Consider the following 22,452-nt stretch of genomic DNA (forward strand, 5'->3'; position numbering starts at 1 on the left):
TATTTTATATGGCAACATTTTATTGCTCTTGGTCTTGCTTTTACTGTTGCTGTTGCTATTGCTGTTGCTGCTGCTGCTGCTCCTATTGCTATTGCTATTGCTATTGCTTTAAGGTACGTGTTATTGTATTTGTTGTTGTTAGTCACGTTATGCCAATATTGCATATGATGGCAACAACAACAGCAACAACAGCAACAACAGATGGAAGTAGACGAGAAGTACAGGAAAAGATACCATATTTGACTGCTAAGGCATGCCGTAACGTTACCCGCAAAGAAACGAGTACATTTCTATGTATAAAGCACGTACCAGTCCCGACTTTCAACATGGATGAAAAAAACAATCGCTACTTTCGCCATCTCCTCTGTGTTGTTGTGTTGTGTTGTGTTGTGTTTTTTTACTTAATATATGATTTCTTTAGTTTATTTATACATATGTAAATATATAAATATATTTCTGTGCTTTCTTTTTCTTTTTCTTTTTTTCTATTTTTTATTATCACAATTTTTAATATTTTCTCTTGATTCTTTTTTTATTTCACGTTTTATCCATGAAAAAATATTGTAAGTGGGTCACAGGAAACGCAAATGCTTTATTTCGTTATTGGCGGAGGGCGCTTGGCGAGGGGCGAGGAGCGAAAGGCGAGAAGCGGCGGCTAGTAAGAAGCGAGCTTAGGAACTGCAACAAAAACAACACTGAAAAAAGAAAATACAAAGCAAATGGCTCTGACACTACAACACCAACAACACCAACAACAACAACAAATATATGTAAGAAAATTTTTTGGTGCTTTGTTTTAGCGCTAGGAGCTCCTCGCACTGCGAACACTGCGAACACTCAAGACGCTTGCATTAGACGAAGCCCCAGCTAAAGCTTGTGCTAAAAACTCGGAAGCAAGAGTGTACCAGTGTTGTTATCACTGCTGGTTTTGTTGTTTGTGCTTGTTCTTGTCCTATGTGTAGTTAAAGTGAAATGCATATTTTATTTGTTTACTTAATTTCGCATAACATATTCTGAAGCTGTGCACCATTGCGATGTGACAAATTTCCTGCTACATCGCATCATATCGCACCGGAAATGTAGGTTTCCTGTGAAAATTAAGATTTCAATGTTACCATCCAGCATCCACCATCTTGTTTGCAGTTGCTGTGCTTAATATGATTACTTTTATCACAATAAATTTTTCATATCACTTATTATATTTTTTATAAATTTTTATTTGTATATATAAAAATGTGTGCCAATTTGTTTTCAACCTCTCAACCGCCCAACGTCTCCATCTCCCCTACTCCCTATACGCAGCCTTGTTCTTATAATATATGTGTGCAACTTCTTTATAGTGTTGCCAAAGTAATATCAAAGGACATTGTGTGGAGAGCGAGCAGTGGAGCAGATTTCATTTGGAATTTCTAGTTCGGTCATGGTCGAGCGTATTATGTACTTTGCATTCCACCATTTTGTTATTATATTTTTTCCTGCATTTTCCTTTCTTATAAGTTATATGTGCTCATAACTTTAAATAAACTTAAAGTTTAAAGTTTATTTTAATATTTAAAAGTTTAAATTGAAATTTGTAAAAGTTTCTTGCAAACCATAAAAAGTTAAATTCCTATGCAGGGTTTAATATGACGAACGGCGTGCACCGGTCGCTAATCCGAGCCAAGGACACAACATGCGCATACTTAAATCTTAATCTATAACACGTATGGCTTTACGATTGGAAAAGGAATGTGAAACCTATTAAAGGTATTAAGAATATCACAGTAATTAGTTGCAGGTTTCTTCTATACAAAGAATGTCGAAATATTCAATAATTCAGGCAGTGATTGATATTTTATTGGAAGGATCAATCAGTTATGTACATTTTTTCCGTTTCACTCATTTCCTTGTAACTCGAAAAATTTCAATATCAAAGAAAATGGATGCATTTCTTAGTCTTATCTATAATCTTTCGGATTTAACTTCCGCACATATAAGCTACAGTTTACTTTGTGCTTATTCTGCAATTTCCATTCTCCGAATCTTCACTTCAAGAGTTAAAAATGAATCGGTTTTTCTAATGTTACAAACCGGTACCACTGGAAGAAAATGAAGTTATTTTGAATGACCCAAAACTAAAGAGAAGTGAGGTTCAGCTAAAACCTTAACGACTTCAGTGAACACAGATAGAGACTGAAACGATGCGAAAGGTGTGTTTGAAATCTGTAACCCATTTACACGCAGTATGTCAGACAAATAAATAGGCAAAAAGATTTGGTAATAATGTTTCATTAAGACGTTGTCAGGCTACATACATCGTTGATGACTTGAAACAAATTGACGGAACTAGTTGGGAAGATTAAATGCGTCCACCAGATAGCCTATCTTTATCACAATTTGATTGCCATTTGTTTTGGTCTTTCCGTTTTCCGTTGATATACGACAAAAATTTTACATCGATGGGATTATGAAGTTACATTAAAAATGGCAGAAGGTCTTAAGTAGTAATATAAACTCGATTGAAATTCGATTTTCATGAAAAAAGTGTATTAAAAAATCCCGAATGCTGTTCATATCACACAATATTATCTACCACACACAATAACAAACACATAAAAAATTTATAAATATACATATGTATATATTCAAACCAAACTCAAATATGGATAGAACTTCTTTGCAATGAATAAATATTAATTTATTTTCGTCTCTGGAATTAAAATAGCTATACGAATTATATTAAGAAATTCTTAAATATTTTTTTTCTTGAATTTTTTTTAGGCAAGAACTTCTCCATAATTTCTAAATTTTATAATTTATGCTAACTCTTTTTGTATACATACTTTCTCCAGCAGTTTATACTTCACTTAGAAGACAATCCAAACAAATAATTGTACCCAGAATTAAATAGAAGAAGAAAAAGCAGTACATATATTTTATGGAATGCCACTGCCATTATGAATATATGCATAAACATTTTCTCAATTAAATATTGAGCATTTCATTGATTTCTAATTAATTCTAACCCTTTAGACTGAGACCATATATAAAATTTCAGTCTACGTAAGCCTGTGAAGTATGACAATTTGCAGACTTTTAATTAAATTAAATAGAAATACCTAAAGGACACTAAACACACAAACTCATTTGCAATTACACAATTACACACACAATTTTGTACAAAAAGACAATATGGAATGTTTGTGCATGTAGTGTATTTTTTAAAATTTTCCTTCAACTCCTTCTCCTCGTGATAGACTGACGATGATACGGGGATACCAGAATGCGAAAGTCATAGTACATGCAATGAAATATGTGGAAAATCCCAACCAAGAAGTCAAAATTATTATTTGAAAGTGATATAATATGCATATGGACTGTGTCTCTTCCATGGATTGTGTGGAAATAAAATTAACGAGACTTTATTGTCAATTGGAAAGTCCAACATAAGTGCAGCAAGGAAAACAACGGGGGAGCAGAACGCAAATGAACTATTTTAAGTGCACAGTCAACAAACATTAATTTTTGCATTCAGGACACGACTGACTTGGATGACAACAGCATTAATTATTAATCCAACAATAACAACAGCACGATTTCTCAAAAAGATACAACTACTTTCGTGTGCATAATATCGTTTCACCTTTTTTTATTTATGGGTCGGACGTAGTGGCGAATAAATCAGGAAATTTTGCCCCTATATTGGAAATATTAAAAATATAAAAAATATTAGAATTTGCATACCATATAGCAATATAAAGGGTTGTCCAGCTCGTTGTCCTAAATTAGCAGTATTGGCTTAGTGATAATTCTGCTGTCATTTACCGCACCATATGTATAGTTAAAGAATTGTTATTTCACGCCAAGGATTTCTGAATGACTGCTATTTGGGCTGAAATTGTGAAAACCTATAAAAAAAATTGTTATTTTGAAAGCATTTCAAAAAGCATTTGTACGGTGTGGTATTTCATCTGGAGGTCCAATAAAGCCTCACTTTTTTTAAGGAAACGACGAAACCACATGATTAAAAAATCAAGTGAGTTGATCACTAATTTTGTTTCAGTGTTAAACTGAAAACATGGATATGGATAGCTTATGGTTCCAACAGGATGGAGCCAAAAGCCACAAGTCACACAACTCAACCATGAAAAAGAGACTGACGGTTTTCATTTTGATAATGTGAGTTTGACACCAATACCATGCAGAAACTTTGAAAAAAAATTCCGAGCTGCAACTTAACAGCTAAAGTACAAAAATACTTTGGTAATTTTGAAATTCTTTGTCCTAAGTATTCCAGAAAAGAACAAAAAAAGTCACACTAAACCTTCGAAACCAGAATCCAAGCAAGCTAAATTTCAAGCTAACCCCACTCAAAGAGTGTCCTCTAGCGAAATGCTGAAAGGCTTAATTGGCATGTCTGCCGTTGATAATAATGACCATGATGCTACGATTAGAGCTAAAAATGGTTAAACTACTTTACAGTGAAAGACTAGTGATTAGAGCTAAAGTTGCTTTTTAATCTGTTTAGTCCTACTCTAAAAAATATTGATGACAACTGTTCCATTCTCAATTTCGACAGAAAATTTGACCTCGATTTTCCATCTAGAGACACCTGGTTGTCGGGAGCTCTTTCAATAGGATATGATTTAACAATATATACCGGGAGCTCGAAAATATCTAGTGGTGACGGCAATAGAGTTTTCTTAGAGGAACTGAATAAATCCATATAATATTGACTTTCTGATCATAACAATGTTTTTTAGACGGATATGTTCGCTATTACAGAATCTAGTTGTTAAGTTCAGTCTAATTTACTACCACGATGGTTTTTATGCTGAATATTTTGGAATAAGATAACGACACAGCTTTTCATTTCTCTACTCTGGGTTCTCGGTCATTGGGATATTTTCGGCAGCTCTAAGACAGACGAGCTGGACCGAACTGCCAACTTTCAATTTAAAGACCATTGCAATGAAATCGTTTTTAAACTCAAAAAAAAAAAATGTGTATAAAAAACATCAAATAGAAAAATAATAGAGATAACGATCAGTATAGGGTAGGTAATATATAACGGAAAAAATAACAATTTTAAGTTAATACATAATTAAAAAAGAAGAATGCTGCTTTGTTGGTCGCTTTAATGCAATTAATTTAAATATTTTAATTAGTAGGTTTATACGTTAAGGGCTCACAGTCAGTCATTCGCAGAGACAAGACCAAAATGGGCTGAACTCGAAAGAAAGAAAGAGCAGATCACTTTCTTTGTTGCCCCTTGCATGCCCCTACTAAGATTTATGGCTACACAATTAATCAGTGTGTATGCAACATGTTTTCCGTGTTGCTGTCATTTACCATTTCTGTGTGCAGCAAATAATTATAATGAGACGACTACATTGCCGAGTCATTATACTTCATTCCACTCTACTTTTTACTCCGCTCTAAACAGTTCGCCTCCACGACCTTCCAACAGGCACCACTTGATACTACTTCGCTCCAAAAGAAGCGCTTGTCGCTCGTTGCGTATTTTGGGAAATATGTGCTGCAGCAGCAGCGTTAAATTTTCCAACATTTAATTAAAAACATGTCACAAAGTGGGGAAGCGGCAACCTACAGCAGCACAGCAGCGCCACCTCATTAGAAAAGTACTTGTCATTATTCCAAATGTTGTTCCTTGTCGCATTTTGCTGTTGTTGCTTGAGGTGTCTGTGATGCTGTGGCTGCTACTGCTGCCCTCGCAACCTTGGCAGTTAAAATCAATCTATTTTCTATAGAAAATTAATTTTTATTAATTTTTTAATTTCGTTTTGAAATATTGTCAAACATCAGTGACCTCATTAAATGTATACTATATTAACTTAATTTAATAAAGACACAAATATAATAAAAAACAGACACAATACTAAATATCTTTATTTGATGTGAACTGTTATCTACGTAAGTCCTTATGGCACTGTTCGACATTTACGAGTTACATTGTAATAGTCAGAGAATTGATTTCTTCTTCTTCTGGAAATTCCTGTGTTTTAACCTCAATATTTCTCGTACTCTTTCCATATATGGCGTTATGGTTTCAGTTGAAACTTTACTCCATGAAGCGTTCCGAAGAAGCATTATATTAGACTTAATATCGAAATTTGTATTCGTTAGATAAAAGACACTACCTAATAACATAGTTTCTTGGTTTGAATCGGTCCAGTTTAAAGTTCGTTTTTTGTGAGATCAATTTAATTTAAATCAAAAAACAGAAAATAAATAAAAAATAATTTTATGGTATATATAATATAAAAGCTTTGTTTTCTTCTGTGGAACTATGTTTAAAACTGAATGGCTATTGCGAAGCTAGAGATGGAGACAATTTTTTTTTATTTGTTTTGCAATATAAGTCCTATTATAATATTAAAATGGGAATTACAACTACTCTTCACAGGGACTTTGTGCACGAGATGTTAGCAGTTACCTCTGTCTACCCAAACTGTGATGTCACAGAACCGTTCTCTCTCATATACATACATACCATATAACCAATCACTTCTTTCCATTTCATTAAGGAAGTAGGGCCACTTGAATATCTAACCATCTACGGAAGTAACTGACGTCAGTATATAGATTATAGCGAACATAGAGAAGACCCAGTTATGGTTCCAGACTATACACAGAAAATTTAAAAACAACTAATTTATCTCTCAGCAATAAAGACTCAAGTTACGCTGCAGTAACTGTTCAATAAACAATATTTAATTCTTTTTTACAGACTGAATAAATGGGGACCATATGGTTTGAATGAACTTCAAATGGAAAATTGCAAAATTAACTTCCTTCACCGCCACGAATGAAAACTATTTTTGTATCAAATTGTGACGGTAGTTCCATCTGGCGAAAACAGTCCTGTTATACGAAGGCAGAATCACTACTGCAAGCAGACCATGATTGGTGTCTGGTGGGATCAGAGCGGTGTTGTATATTATGAACTCCTGAAGTCCGGTGAAACCGTAAATGCACATTTCTATTCCCAACAAATGATTAATTTAAATCACTCGTCGTACTACCTTGACTTGACTCCTTTTGACAGATACACTACCTGTTAAATGTTTAACTAAAAATGAAGAGTAGATGATTGTTTCAATGTGACAATGGTATGGCGACTTTAAAGCAACTTGATTCTACTGAGTTGGGGATCTAGTTAACTCAAAACTCAGTATTATTAATTATATCGTCTTATATCGATAATTGAGTCGAAACGAATTATGTCGAATCACCAGTTTGGATTTAAAAGAAAAAATTCAACGTTTGAGTAAATTCAAAGAATTGTTGAAAAAATACAGACCACATTTCAGCGAAAATAATACAGCTCAGCAACGTTTTTAGACATATTTCAAGCATTTGATCATGCATGGCACCAAGGACTTCTTTTCAAATCTAAAAAGCTTCTACCACTAAACTATTATATGATCATAATGTCGTATCTATTGAAAACATTCTTTTATGTCAACACCCAAAATGAAATGTCTTCTTTACATGATTATAAGGCTGGAGTACCACAAGGTAGTGTACTCGAACCATCTCTTTTACTGTTTTTCAGATACGATTTATCGAAGACGGCAAGAATTATAACTGGTGCATTTGCAGATGACACAGCTATCTTGGCGAGTGCAAGCGATCCCTCTGTAGCCCCTTCCAAAATACAAGTTGGTCTTGATCATATATTAAAATGGTTGAAGCATTGGCGCATGAAAGCAAATAAAACAAAATCTACTCTTATCACATTCACAAGGAGAAGAGAGACCTGTCCTGAAATAAAACTTAATAATATCATAATTCCGCAATTAAACAGTGCAAAATATCGGGTCCTGCATTTGGAGAGACATGTGACATGGAAAATATACATTTTAACAAAAGAAAATTCCTTGGGATCCAATACCGAAAAATGAATAAAAAAATCTACTGCTTATCCCAAAAAAATTAATTTATTTTATACAAAAGTGTCCCAAAAATCAATATGGGGCTATGGCATTCAACTATGGAGAACAGCCCCAACATCCAATATAGAAATTCTTCAAAGATTTTAGTGTGAAACTCTATGAGAAACGCTCCATCGTATGTAACCAACATTCAAATCCGTCGGAACCTTAGGGTAATCCCGATAAAACACGAAGTAAAAAGGTAGTTAGAAAACCCATGAACGAATACAAATTCATCTCAACACACTTGCTTCGAATTTGATGTTCTTCTAAAAAAGTTTTATGGGACTGAAAAGGAAAACGTCGTTTTAGATATTATAATGAAATCTTAATTTATAAAGAAAAGACTCGCTCCATAGGAAGAACTACCTAAATTGTGAATTGTCATGACTTAAATAGTATTTAGTAAAAAATTGTAAAATGTCACGGTATTATGTGATAGAATACATATTGAATTTGAATTAAATAAAAATAAACAATTGTAGCTATCCATAATATTTTCATATCGCTCCAAATAAGTTATTACTTTCAAGTAAAATTTGAATATTAACCCATTTTGGACCACCGTGTGGTACGACTAATGTTTAATACTTTTTAATATTCAAAGAATATTTTGTATTTTTTAGGAAAAAAGAAAGTGAGAGTCATCTTTCAAATAAATATTAAACTTTTCTCATTTACTTAAATTTGTTTCAGTTTCCTGTTTATTTTAGAAATATCAACGTAAAATTTCAAGTCTGAAATTGGTACATAATGGGTTAATAGGGATAAAGCGCATTCCAAGCGATGTTTGTTCTACAATACAAACTGCATAAAATTGTGTTTTAAAGGATTTTCTTCAAAAATAGTATCCGTCAGTCTTAAAAGATATAAAATTAATTTATACTAAATAATTTTTGTGTTTTATTAAAATAGTATGGTATATGGAATACCATTTTACTGCTGAATTGTAACAATAAAATTGTTACTTTTAATTAATTAATTTAATTTAATTTATTAGTGAAAAACTCTTCGTGAAGTAAGTGCTTAGTTTACAGACCATGATCTTTTCTCTCATCATTTAAAATTGTCTCAGAATCCATCTTCGTCTTAAGAAATACTATAACCAAAAATAATAAATATGCCTAACAATTATGTGTAACAATTATGTGTAACAATTATGTGTAACAATTATGTGTAACAATTATGTGTAAGAAATTAGTTTAATACCGTCGACTTCCTATCAGAGGAAGTCTTCAACTTGTTTTATTTTTTATAAGCAAACTAGTAATTTCTCTCTGTTTTGGTGTTAGTTCATTAAAGAAAGTTTGGAAAATCATGCTATTTAATTATGGGATATAAATCCGCTAGATTTGAATGTCTTCGGAAGCTGATTCTCATGACCTTAGGTATATGATTCTCTCAATAGATCTCTTCTTGAACTTCATAAATTTTGCCTAACATTAACTTTAAACAGTTTTCATGTGTCGGTCCCAGTCACGTTAAAACATTGTGTGAGATCAGTGCAATGGACTTTTAGAGTGGTGTTAAAAGAAGAATTTTCTTCTAATTGCAATTAATCTGATTGAAATCAGAGACAATAACGTTTAGTTAAGGAATAAAACCACCCTTTTAAAATTCATAATTGATTTAGAAACAATTTCAATAGTTTTCAATTCTTGCGGTTGTGATAGCGAAAACCGTATCCTTTTCCAAAACTCTTAGGTCAACCCTCGTCTATAAAAATTTTTTTAAGTTCTCTAGTCGTGGTTGTTTAAGTTTGTGACTTAAATTCGATATGTTATTGTTGTTATTGTTGTTATTGTTTTTTTTGTGGTTGTTACTTATACGTATAATTATTTAATTAATTTCGAATTAAGGCTTCGGCAAATTACTCAGCGCTTTGTTTTCGAATATTGTGAGTAACTGAAGACAAAGCAAATTCATAAATATTGAATCGATAAACAAATTAAATGAAAATTTCGTGTGGAAGATTTGGGCCTCATTTTTATTTGCATTATAAAATATTTACACACATAATTGTTGGAAAATCAAATATGCAAGTCTAATTAATTGCTTTTGACAATATTAATTAAAATATGTTTGTCAGATACAATGAACGCTTTATCATTTTTGTTAGTAATGCGAAGTAAATTATGATTAAAACAAACATGAAATAACTAAATTTGATGGCATTGAAATTAATTATGCCAATACGACGCGGTGAAGGAGGGAAGTTGCTAGTTTGTGCTTAATTGACAACTCATGAGGATTGAGTGGAGTTGTGGTGTTGCGGTGTTTAGAGAATTTAATGAATTTTTCCTTGAACTTGCGACAAAAGGACTCTGTTACTGAATTTATAAATGGTTACTAATGTTTTTCTAAGAGAATTAAAAAAATGAAAAAAATGCCAAAAATGTCAAAAACGCCAAAAACGCCAAAAACTAATGGCATCTTCACTCTCTTCACTCTCAAATGAAGAATTGCTATTAACGACGTTGAAAACCAATAGTTGAGAAGCCCTGAGGCTGTCGAGGGTGTTGGAAAAACGCAAAATGTTTTACAATTGTATCCAGTTAGTCGGATATGACAGTGGAGTATAGTCAGTATGCGCTTCACACATAAATCTCCAGAAAGTTACTGGTATACAAAATTTGCAAAGTTCAGCAAAACTGTTTTAAATTTAGCCGACAATCCAATATTTCGTGGTATTTGCGAAAAACTAATGCGTTCGCTATACTCAACTGGAAACTACGAAAGAGCTGCGCTATCGCCAAGAGCAACAGACTGATTCCTATTGCTTACTTTTTCAGCGGAAAGCTTGTCGAAAACTTTATTTCAAAAATAAGAAGACAACGAGAAAAAAATTAACAAATTAAGGATTTGAAAAGCACAAATCTCGCTGAAAAATCCAAAAGTTTAACGCCCCAGGTACTTGTTACAGGATTACATACACTGCTCAATCTTTACATATTTGCTACTATACAGCGAATCCATTGATTAAATTGTGCAGATAGACTTCAGTTGAAGTCCTTTTATTTGCTTGCATTTACATGTTACTTATAGAGCTCTTATGTATCAGTGAAAGTAATTAAAGAAAAAGTAAACGATACTTGAAATTACGAAACATCTTTTTATCTGAAATGAAAAACAATAATATAATACTCTTTAGATTATCTACCTAGTACAGCATTTGTTTTGCAATAGTTTTTACCTTATTAAGAACGAAGTCGGCTGTCAATCGAAGCTATAATTATCTCTGTTTTAGCAACCTAATCCTCGAAAGCACCTGCATGACTAACAAACTCGTAAAAACTTAACATGTCTTTAATATCATTAATTGTTAGCTAGTGTAATTAGTCTTCTTATAAGTGGGATCTTTATAGGCCACAATATAATGGATGAACACGCTTTACTACCAAAAGTTGTCATAATAAGATTTATCTTGGCCTAAATTGACTAGATAGTTTCTGATAAGGTAGACACATGCTGATGAAGATCAATCTAGATCTTTTTTTATATGTGTATAAGATCCATGAGGATAACAATAGAAATCATAACGTCAGCATCCATTCATTTAATCCTTCTGTTCGATTAGGACAACTTAATTGAAATAATTTTTGGCGTTTGTTTACAATTTTTTAACAGTAAGTGTTGTGCACAAGAAGGTTTAGGTTTATTAGTATTTTTAGAGGGAATTGAAAAAACAAGCTGTAAATTCTAAAAATCCAATAGTTTTCATATGTAAATTTGATTTTGATTTACAACAATTTTATATGCCACACTTCTTATACAGGGAGTTACTTAAGGAAATTAAATCTAATGCACATGTTCATATACATTATACATGTGCATATATTCCTCGGATAATTTAAGCACCTATTGTGGAAACTTATACCTCTCACAAATTTAGTCATTTTTGCCCATAAAATATAATTTTAAAAAATATAATGAAAACATTTATGCAAATACCTATATTGATTATATTGGATAAGACAATCATATCTCTGAGATTTGGCCCTAATGCTTCACTAGAATTTTGAATCGTGCTTACCAATACTATGGTATAAAAAGAAAATCAAATTTGCAGTTCCACTGAAGAGAAATTATAATGAAAATAACAAGGCTTTAGTGCAATTTACAGCTTTGCAATAATAAAAGTTTTAATATACGTACTTCCCTCATGTGTATGTAAGGTTCATAATCTGACTTAGGACCAAATCAAGCGAAAAAAAACATTTTATTATCAATAACATTTTTAATCTTTGAGCATAACTTCAGTCAGCTTATTATTTAGTTTTCCAAATTATATTTTCATCTTTCAAATGTAGACCGGTTTCCAATAGTCAGTAAAAACTTTTAATTTCATTTATTGGATTTAGTTTTGACATTCTAGATCGAGAAGTTTTCTGTAAGTTGAGTTGATGTAAATTAGTAATTAGTAAATTAATAATATTGACTCCCTCTCTCTCTCTCTCTCTCTCTCTTTATTTATAGAGTTCTACAAAGTTTTATATTTGCGCTGACCACCTCAAAACTCTCGGCTCTTTGAAAACCGTTGTGCACCAGGTTATGGTCAATCTATTCCTTGTGATATGCCTGCATATTATCAGAAATTTTTTGAAAAGGATCCAGTATTCTAAGATAATTCGTAAATAAGTTTGAACTATTTATTCTACCACACTTAATGGTAAGATACAAACAGTCCATTAAAATAAAAATATAATCAAAAATTCTAATCGTAAGGGTGGGTCACCTACTTTCGTTTACTTTCGGAATCACAAAACGGATTACCCTGTATTTTAACATAATTTGAAAGAAATTGAAATTCTTTTGTTTTTAATTTATTTTGGTATAAAAAACAGATGAATTAATCTAAAAAAAATGCCAATCCGTAAATAAAATAGTCGTTCGAAGCCACAATTCGTTATCACCGGCGATGGTGGAAAGATATCCGAGCTCACAGGCAAGCACTCAAATCATTTGATATAAAATGCATGTTTAGCAAAAACAGCAACACAAAACGAGCAAAACCGAGCAAAACCGAGCAAAACCGAGTAAAACCGAACAACACCAACACCAACAATCGCGTGAGTAGCTATGAGTTGAGTTAAAGCAACAAATGAACTATTCTCAAATTCCATATATTAACATGTGTGTGTATGTTTAATGTGTAGTGGCAATGTATTCACTGTAAATAAATTTGCTTACTTGCACTCGTCAACCACTTCCCCCTACACCCAGCGCCCAGCGTCCAGCACCCAGCGTGCGGAAATGCAAGCAAATTGCAACATTTAGAAATGGACGGAATCTCGTTTTTGCATATTAGGCAATTTCTCCTAAAAGCAGCCGTTGCGACGGCAAGAGCAGAAGACAGTAACAGCGGGCGGGTTTTTAACTCGGCGAAATTAACAAACAAAAAAATTTTAAAATTTGAAATTGCAGTGAGCAAAGGAATTTTTTGTTAACAAAATCCAAAATCAAAATTTTACCAATCAATGACCATTTACGCATATGCACACACACACTTACGAAGATGATTGTATTGGTACAGTGTAGTTCCGACGTAGAGAAGACACAGCACCCACTACCATTATAATGTTAAGTCCGAGGAATGGACTTAACGCATGGCGTAGAACATCAACCAAAACAAAAGTTGCTCAAATATAAAGACTTTGAGACTTCGAGTCTGTTATACTGTCACTGAAAACCTATTTTATGGATACATCTTTATCAATATAACAAGAACCTCGAAAAGAGTTCAGAAATTCAATAGATAATTTAACACTATCGAGAGAGGAGAAGAATATATATTAGTACTCACAAAAGAAATTCAAACTGATGAAGATTCGTCGACAAAGTTTAATAGATCAAATATTATCGATATTTTGAATAAAGTTTACTCAATGATTCCATCAAGATGGAGACGCAATACTTATTAACCTAAAAAAATGATTTCGTTGGAGTCATGGAGCCAGACTATCACAGCTTTTGGACATATATCAACATATATTCTGAACTTAAAGTTAATGCGATTCTTAAGGTGCATAAACTTTCGACTGTGGTGATGTACTAAAATTATACATCTCCGATCTTGTTATATTGTATATCGTATTATTTTAGTGTCTTTAAAAAATGACATTTATTTTACTATTTGAGGGATATTTACATTCAGGTATTCGTTATGTTTAAATATGTATTGGCATTGGAAGTATCTGTTATCATTTAGTCTATCTATATCAGTTATCGGTTATATGTTACCTATTGCAAAGGGCCAATATTAAAATGTTATGTTATGTTATGTTGTGGCTTTTCCGAGTTAGTGCATCTCGGCACTTTTACTCTTTGATAGTTGGGGGGGTTTCTGCAGAGTCCCACCCATCTCATTGACTAATTTCAGTATTCCTCATAAGCTTCATGATTATGCAATGACAGATCTCAGATATGCGTACCGCCCCGTGCGTTTAGTGATTACTCTGAGATTAGATAGTGCTAGGTAATGTAGTCTGTCGATTTTCGCATATAGCTTCAGAGCTCTGTTCCTTATGTATTTTTTGACCGGATCTATTCTAAGGTCTGTTAGCATGTCATTCGTGCGGATTACCATGGCACTTTGAAGAATCTTCGGAGAGTCGGACTTTGAGCAACTTGTAGCTTCTGGATAGTAAAGTCGGCAGCTTTGCTATACGCAACATGAAGAAAAAACAAATTGAATATTTTTTTGGTTCGCAGGACATTTTGGGTTGAGAAACTCTGTACTACAGCACTTTTTTGTACACTAACTGAGCCATTGCCATTTAAAGTTAAACTTTATAGAGATAAATAAACTTTTGGAAAAGTGTGTTTCATTTTCAGCACATAAATTTGTCCATTAAGTGTAATTTTTTATACTCGATGTTTTGTTTCACTTTCCATTGCAGTTTTACATTAAGATCCCAGCGGAATTTGATTTATAGTCGAAATTTTTTGTTGTTTCAAATAGTTCAGATGCTGGTATTTATTTGTGGTTAGAATTTATTTAATTTTACTGTTGTCCTAAGATAAACAAGTTATAACACACAGATCACAGTATCCGTAGTCAAATACACTTGGAGGTTCAATAAGTTCTCCATTTATAGTATATATGCGACGGTTTCAAAATTAAAAGTATAGTAACTTAATAAAAATAGAATGATAATTATGTTGCTGAGTTATCATTCTGCTTAGAACTCTGATGACTATTTGTCGTCCGATTTTCATAGTTTATGACAGTAAAATAGTGTAGTATTTGATTTGGAATAGAATTTGCATTTGTTGGAATTCAGTATATCTAAAGTATGTAAGAAGTTTCGCCTCAACTAGTATATTTCCACACATACGAAGTTAAAGAAAGCTTTATTGATCATATGTTATTATTATAATATATATAGGATTCCTTGGTCCACAAAGATACTCTCTACATAGCGGTCATAAAAAAAAATAAAACAATCTGTTAAAAATCCAATACCTACCGAACTATGACGCATATGAATCAGGCCAAGAACCAAAAAGGTTTTCATGCTGTCTTTTTCGGTAACATTTTTGTTCGATATTTGGCAACTTAATTTGCAAATGGCTGACATACTTGAAGGTAGTAAAATCATATGTTAAGCAGTAACGGCTATGTATCTAGTAAAGGCAATACTTCAGTTACACCAGCGTATGTCGGTATGACCTTGATCTGCACACTTCTTAGTAATGTAAACATGTAAAACTGATGCAATTGACAAGACCAACGGAACACAAAACTACCTGCTGCCGGAGAGGGTAGGGTTGAGCATAAAAAATATATTTTCGAACTAAAACATGGTGAACATTAAGGAGGATGGAGCGTGTCCATTACACACGCTGTGAATTTCTGTCAGCTTGTCTGTCTGTACAATGCACATATACCCGTACATACACCTATTAGCAGTCCGTACTTCCACATACCATACAGAAAATACACTTAAGCGTAGGTTATGCTCATATATCCTGTGGAGGCAAAAAAGATTATAAGAAAAACAAATTCACTTATATTACACAAGAAATAGTTAATAAAAATAATTACAATTGTACTGTTAGCAATCTATTGTCGGTCGTTTCGACTGCGAAAGATTAATATATATAGCAGATAATCATTTATTCTTAATCATGTAATCTTAAAATGATGACTATTCCAATTATTGCTGCTAAGTTAGCTATTAATGCAGTCAAGAACTATAGACAAGTATCTATTTTTGTATAGAAATTTAGCGGGGATATTTGATGAGATATATGCATGAGGGGACATTTGATGTAGTTTCCATTTTCCATTTCAGTACTCCATTTGTCTCATTTGTCATAAAACATGTTTTCACAACTTTTTGTTTAATAGTGACTAAGAAGAAAAATTTTGCCTGGAGCCAAAAATTAATAGAGCTAATCCGCACATGTCAAATGACATTCTCTAGCCATATGACTAAATCACTAACAAGAATAGCTAATTTTGACAAAGTTCCTTTTTTCCAAATACGTCAGAATCGGACTAGTCTAAAAATTGAGATATGCTATAAGCTTTTGTAGTCAATCTTAAAACAAAAAATATATTTCACTTTGAGTGTAATATTGTATTTCTTAGACTTTCCAGTGTAAGCCAAAATATGAAGTCCTTGCAGTTATTTTTATATAAAAAAATTTTTAAATAAAGATGCGCATCTCTGGAAATTTCTGAAAAAGTAGTTCACATTGAGAAATGCACAACAAAATGGTACTGCTTCAGATCTCATGTACACACCTATGGTTTAATGAGTTTTACTGTCCTAGAAAATACTGACTTCACTCTATAGTGTCGTACTCACACCCAATCATTTTAAATGCTACATTCATGACATTACATTTAACTTGGAAAACCTTACTGCAGTTCAATTATCTATTGCTGATTTATTTATTGAGAGCCTTAAAAAATTCACCGCACCTGCAATTACTTTCAAGTTTGGAGACGATCAACTTCAAGAGCAGAGAGTTATTACCTTTAAAGCAGTGGAACTATGTCCGCAACGTTTTATTATTGAAATGACTAATGTTCTCCTGTGTCGATTTCCCTCGGAAATCACAATGAACTTGAACGTTGATTTCCATCTAGTATTTTTCGCGAATGGTAAGTTTATTAGCGGAGATCTACTATTGAACACACAGTTTGTCAGGAATTCCTGCTAGTGAATTCAGATCGTTTAGGCAATCACTTTCATAGTAATCGTTATTGATGGGAGGGCCCTTGGAATGTGAATAGAATATGAATGGAATATGAATAGAATATGAATAGAATATTAATAGAATATGAATGGAATATGAATAGAATATGAATAGAATATGAATGGAATATGAATAGAATATGAATAGAATATGAATAGAATATGAATGGAATATGAATAGAATATGAATAGAATATAAATAGAATATGAATAGAATAGAATAGAACAGAAATTCGAAAAGTATCTCAAAGAAAATTGTTATAAATATATTGTCAATATAAAATATATTTTTGCAAATGGAAATAATGTACAGTTTGTTTCAAAATTGAAGTGACTAGTGGACGTTTTGTATATGATCAAGTTTTAAACTTATTTTGCAAATAATATTCTTTTAACAAGGTTTGTTCAGTTAAAACAAAGGAAATTGCAATAAGTATCTGAAAGTTTTACGGAGCCTAGACTTAGACATGCATATTTCACTGTGACCAATATTTGCAGGAATGAATTAATTATGTAAAGGTTAAGAATATTCTTGCAAAGACTTGTACTCTGTGGTTTTATAGCTTGCATCGATAACATACTAGAGCTAAAAACTCGAGTCCGTGGAATTGTGCACAAAATCCATAGCCGGAAGCTGGAAAGAAAAGGAGCCACATTATAATACGAAAAAGTTGCGGCTTATTGTCTTAACGATGCATTGAAACATGAGAGTGTGAGCGCACTATGATAAGGAAAATGCGTTAAAAAGATAAAGAAAATGGGAAATGAGTCGGCGAGTATCTCATATCAAAGCAGTTACCACGGCGGTTACAACTTCGGATACACTTGAGCCAGCCACTGTTGTGGCTTTTGCGGTAAAAGCAATTCCCGGTACCGACAGGCAACAGCTATCATGTACATAGATAAGCTGCTTTTTTAACGCTTAGGTTGACGCTGCTTGGCGGCAATTTTCCCTGCATCCTCGCGCTGCGGTGGATGTTGGCGGTGTTGTTGTTGGTGTTGTTGGTGTTTGTGATATGTAAGTAGTGAGAAAGTTATGCCTGGAAAAATGCACGTGAACTATTAAAATCACTAAAACGGGATTCAAGTCACGTTCTTGTAGTACGCAACGTGGACTTTCTGCGCTTGTGTGTAAGTTGCGCTCGCCCTTCAATACCATCGCCGTACGGCAACGTATATGCAAGATAAATTGACTTGTGCCAATGCAAAGGCGTATGAAGAATTAGTGAAGAATGATTGAAGAATCACACAGTGGCACGCTTCAATTTGGTGTTTGTACTGAATTGAAAATTCACTTTTTCTACTTGAAATAGAAAGGAAATAGAAAAAATGTTGGAGGAATCGAAGCACTGCATAAAAAATATGAGATAAAGCAGAAAAAATATCACAAACCCTAAAAAATTTGCATAAATCAATTTATTTTCAATTGAAATAAAGTGGAGTAGAATAAGACCTTAGGAGAACAGCACGACTACGTTCGAAGACTTACAATGTGGCAATGTTGTAGCAAGAAAAACCAGCACTCGAAAAATTGTGGTACCAAAAAGTAATTAAACTTTCATTGGTTAGACCGATTATGCAAATCTTTGAGTGCATTGTTCGTTAGCCAGGGTATGGCTTGCTCGGAAATAATTAAAACGCAGTAATTTTGAAAATTTTGAAAACATAATTACAAACATTTCTTGTTTTTTTCTTATTCTAGCCTTAGTATTTGAAATTTTCTTAAATGCACCACAGAAAAGTTTTATTCCGGATAGCAAATTGTTTAGCATTTCGATATATTTCATGTCTACAAAAATATATCTATATATATATATATATATATTATATAGAAGTTATTTAAATTGTTTCTGGTTTGTGTTTTTTGTAAACATTCCGATTAGTATAATTAGTGCTTATAAAACATAGAGATTTTATAATAACAAAGGTAGAATATGGTTCCCAGCACTACATAAACTACACGATTGTTCAAGCTCGAGTTATAACCTATGACCCTATTTGCGACCCTGTAACCATACTACTCATACTATATGTATCATTACTATCTATTCAGCAAACTATGATTCGACTCGTGGTTATATTATATTATTAAATAAGTTCTTTGAATTTTTGATTTATTATGGATTACAAGTGTATGATCGGTACTTTGTTCCCAAGCACCTAGGCGATTTATTAAAATAATAATTAATGCAATTAAAACTAAAAAATTATTAGATCAAATTTAATAATCTAATTTTACTGTAAAAAATAAACAAATGAATTATGAAAAAAATCTAATGAAAATTAACTGACAACGATATATAATAAAATCGGATTTAAGATCAAAAAATACTACTAAAATGTTGTAATATACTCGTACATGTCACTGGAAAAACATTGTGTGAAGCCATATGCGTGACAATATTTTTCGAAAGAATCTATGTATATGTTTGACAGAACGCTGCTACCAGATGGTGTCATTTCTTCATATATATTAGGTGACGCTCTAAGATTTTTGTTAGAACTATTGGACATATCGGAATTATAATTACTGTTTATATTATTTACTTCACACTTATAATTTCCTTTCTACTGTACATTTTTCTCATATAAAAATATGCATGATAAAATAAAGTTATTAATTTATATTAAAACCGTGTGCGAGTTCAAGTAAATTGATGGTAAATTGAAGGAAATAGTAAATTTTGTCGGTACGGCAGCGAATGTTGGTATTTACCATAATTTCGGGTATGGTAAATTAGATAAAAATTAGGTAAATTAGGTGTTACCATTGTGATAATTTTATAAGATGTTTAATAAATAAATAAATAAATTTGAAAACTTTTAACCAAAAATAATAAATAATTGTAATAAATAAATAAATATATATTTACATAAGTGCAGTGCAAAAAACTCCTAGGAAATTTCAATTTACCCTACCTATATTTACTCGAACTCGCACACATCCAAAAAGACTTTCTTCCAATGAAATAATATTGATACCTAGTCATAAATTTAGCAATATCCACCTACATTATTAAACCCAATGCCATAAACACCTTAAATATCGTATAGTTTAAAATCTCCCTGCCAAAAACATTAGAAATTATGATTAGAGACGATAACTATATATGAATTGAGTAGTTCTGATTATTTTCTGCTAATTTCTTCTTTTTTAAATATTCCGACATTTATATCTTTCAACAGATAACTATCCATGGTGACAATACTTGAGCGAAAAGGATGTTTGAAGCAGGAATTGAGGGAAGAAGGCGTAGGTGTAAACCATATGCTTGCTAGAGTGGTCAAGAAAAGCAGGCTCTAACCATGTTTGATGTAAATACTGAAAAAGACATGCAACAGCAGACACTCCAAGGAGGGGACTGCAACGTCACATCGAAACCTGACAACAGGTTGCTATGATCAATTATGTTAAAAAGTTTGGCCTGATTTCTAATCCATCTCAAAACAGAAACCATTAGATGATATATTTCTTCCATTACCGTGGAAAATAAATAAATTCAAATAATTAGTATTAAAAAGTTGTAAATTTATTATGAGCTTACTTCAGCTGAATTAACTTAAATGTAACAAAAAAAAAATACAACCCAGCAGCTTTTAATTAAATGTCAAAAATATTTGTTTTTTAGTCGAAAAATAAATTTTTACTAAAACCAAAATATGTAGTTTTTGGATTAACTCAAAATCAAAATTCAGCTGGTCTAGGTAATGTGCAAAAATCTTTTCTTTTCGGAAATTGCTGGTTTTTGCACAACAAATTGAAAACAAGAATTCAAAATACGAATTGTGGAATGGTCGAATAGTATTGGAAATAAGAAACAAATAGAAGCTGCCACCAAAGGAAAAGGCTCTAATAACAAGCAATCATCTCTTCCCGTTTCCGGGTTATAGAAAAGCAGGTGGAACATCAAATTGATAGCGCTGAGATTGCAAATTAACAAACGCTGGCAAAAATTTGCGAAATGGCAACGTTTACGTCAGGTAAGTCTACGTTAACTGATATTGAACCAGATCAAGCACATAGAACCACTGGTGCCACTGATGCCAATGCTGATGATTATTATTTCCAATCAATTCCAGAGAATTTCAATGACAACAGTACGCTTCCTTTGCAGAAATATATGTGTATATAAACCACCTTTTTTAATCGAACTTATATAAATAATTTTTTTTTTATTCAGCTGTGATCACTTTTCAACGGGAATTTAATTTTCAAGAGACGCGGACTAAAATATTTAATTTATTAGAAGGCAACGCGGATAAATCGAAAGCTAAAGGAGATATAGTGCAAAAAATGGTTGAAAACTTTGAAAACAAAATCAGGACTGGTGTAGAAAAACAGTTAAACGTAAAAGAAGAAAATGGGTATGAAAAGCCGCCAATCAACCACGAAAATGACACCATGTCTATTGTTGGACATCGCTCAATAAGCAAAGAAACAATCACGGGGCCAGACGCCGACAATGTTATAAACGCAAGCCATAGTGGGGATCAAGTTTCGCATGTAACTGTACAATCATATCCAGTATCAAAACTGTAGGTCACCAAAACTAAGGAAACTAAGAATTATCGTCACTAACTTCAACTACTACATCCGAAGTGAGTCATCCACTACAACTAAGGAAATGTGAACTCTAAAAGATAAGAACACTGGGTTTCATTAAGGGACATTATAAACTAACCGTTAGTTTCCAGGAATTCATTCCTTTCTAAAAACCCGTTTTTTTTCTATACAAACTATATATTTATATATATTATTAATAATATATATACTATATATTTTGAAAAATAAATGCATTACCAACCAGCAAAGCTGTTTGTTTCAATTACAATTTTTGAAAATTTTTAAAAGATTCTATTTTGTTGAAATATCGAATAACATCGAAATGAAATATTTCGATGTCGCATTGTTCTTTGAGTGCATTGTTCGTTAGCCAGGGTATTGCTTGCTCGGAAATAATTAAAACGCAGTAATTTTGAAAATTTTGAAAACATAATTACAAACATTTCTTGTTTTTTTCTTATTCTAGCCTTAGCATTTGAAATTTTCTTAAATGCACCACAGAAAAGTTTTATTCCGGATAGCAAATTGTTTACCATTTCGATATATTTCATGTCTACAAAAATATATCTATATATATATATATATATATTATATAGAAGTTATTTAAATTGTTTCTGGTTTGTGTTTTTTGTAAACATTCCGATTAGTATAATTAGTGCTTATAAAACATAGAGATTTTATAATAACAAAGGTAGAATATGGTTCCCAGCACTACATAAACTACACGATTGTTCAAGCTCGA

The 22,452-nt window shown here is 32.4% G+C and overlaps 1 protein-coding gene across 3 annotated transcripts; it reads left to right on the forward strand.

The window, feature by feature from the left end:
- The first annotated feature begins 20,806 nt into the window (after nucleotides 1-20,806).
- On the forward strand, nucleotides 20,807-21,709 carry LOC119662585. Of its 3 annotated transcripts, XM_038072230.1 has the most exons (3): nucleotides 20,807-21,127; nucleotides 21,227-21,271; nucleotides 21,328-21,709. In XM_038072230.1, the coding sequence occupies exons 1-3, from the start codon at nucleotides 21,109-21,111 to the stop codon at nucleotides 21,684-21,686; spliced, it is 423 nt and encodes a 140-aa protein (XP_037928158.1). In that variant the 5' UTR covers nucleotides 20,807-21,108; the 3' UTR covers nucleotides 21,687-21,709. The 3 variants fall into 3 exon arrangements, with proteins under 3 accessions (XP_037928158.1, XP_037928157.1, XP_037928159.1); XM_038072229.1 differs by having other exon boundaries at nucleotides 20,807-21,271; XM_038072231.1 differs by lacking the exon at nucleotides 21,227-21,271.
- Nucleotides 21,710-22,452: the final 743 nt, after the last annotated feature.

This window comes from Teleopsis dalmanni, chromosome X (assembly GCF_002237135.1).
Source record: "Teleopsis dalmanni isolate 2A chromosome X, ASM223713v2, whole genome shotgun sequence".
In the NCBI taxonomy this organism is placed as follows: Eukaryota; Metazoa; Arthropoda; class Insecta; order Diptera; family Diopsidae; genus Teleopsis; species Teleopsis dalmanni.

What these genes read in the sequence shown, in the direction of transcription:
- LOC119662585 (XM_038072229.1), top strand. Translation starts at nt 21,109, where the DNA reads ATGGCAACGTTTACGTCAGGTAAGTCTACGTTAACTGATATTGAACCA. An exon ending in TCCTTTGCAGAAATATATGT is followed by an intron (nt 21,272 to 21,327) that starts GTATATAAACCA and finishes TTTTTTATTCAG; the next exon opens with CTGTGATCACTTTTCAACGG.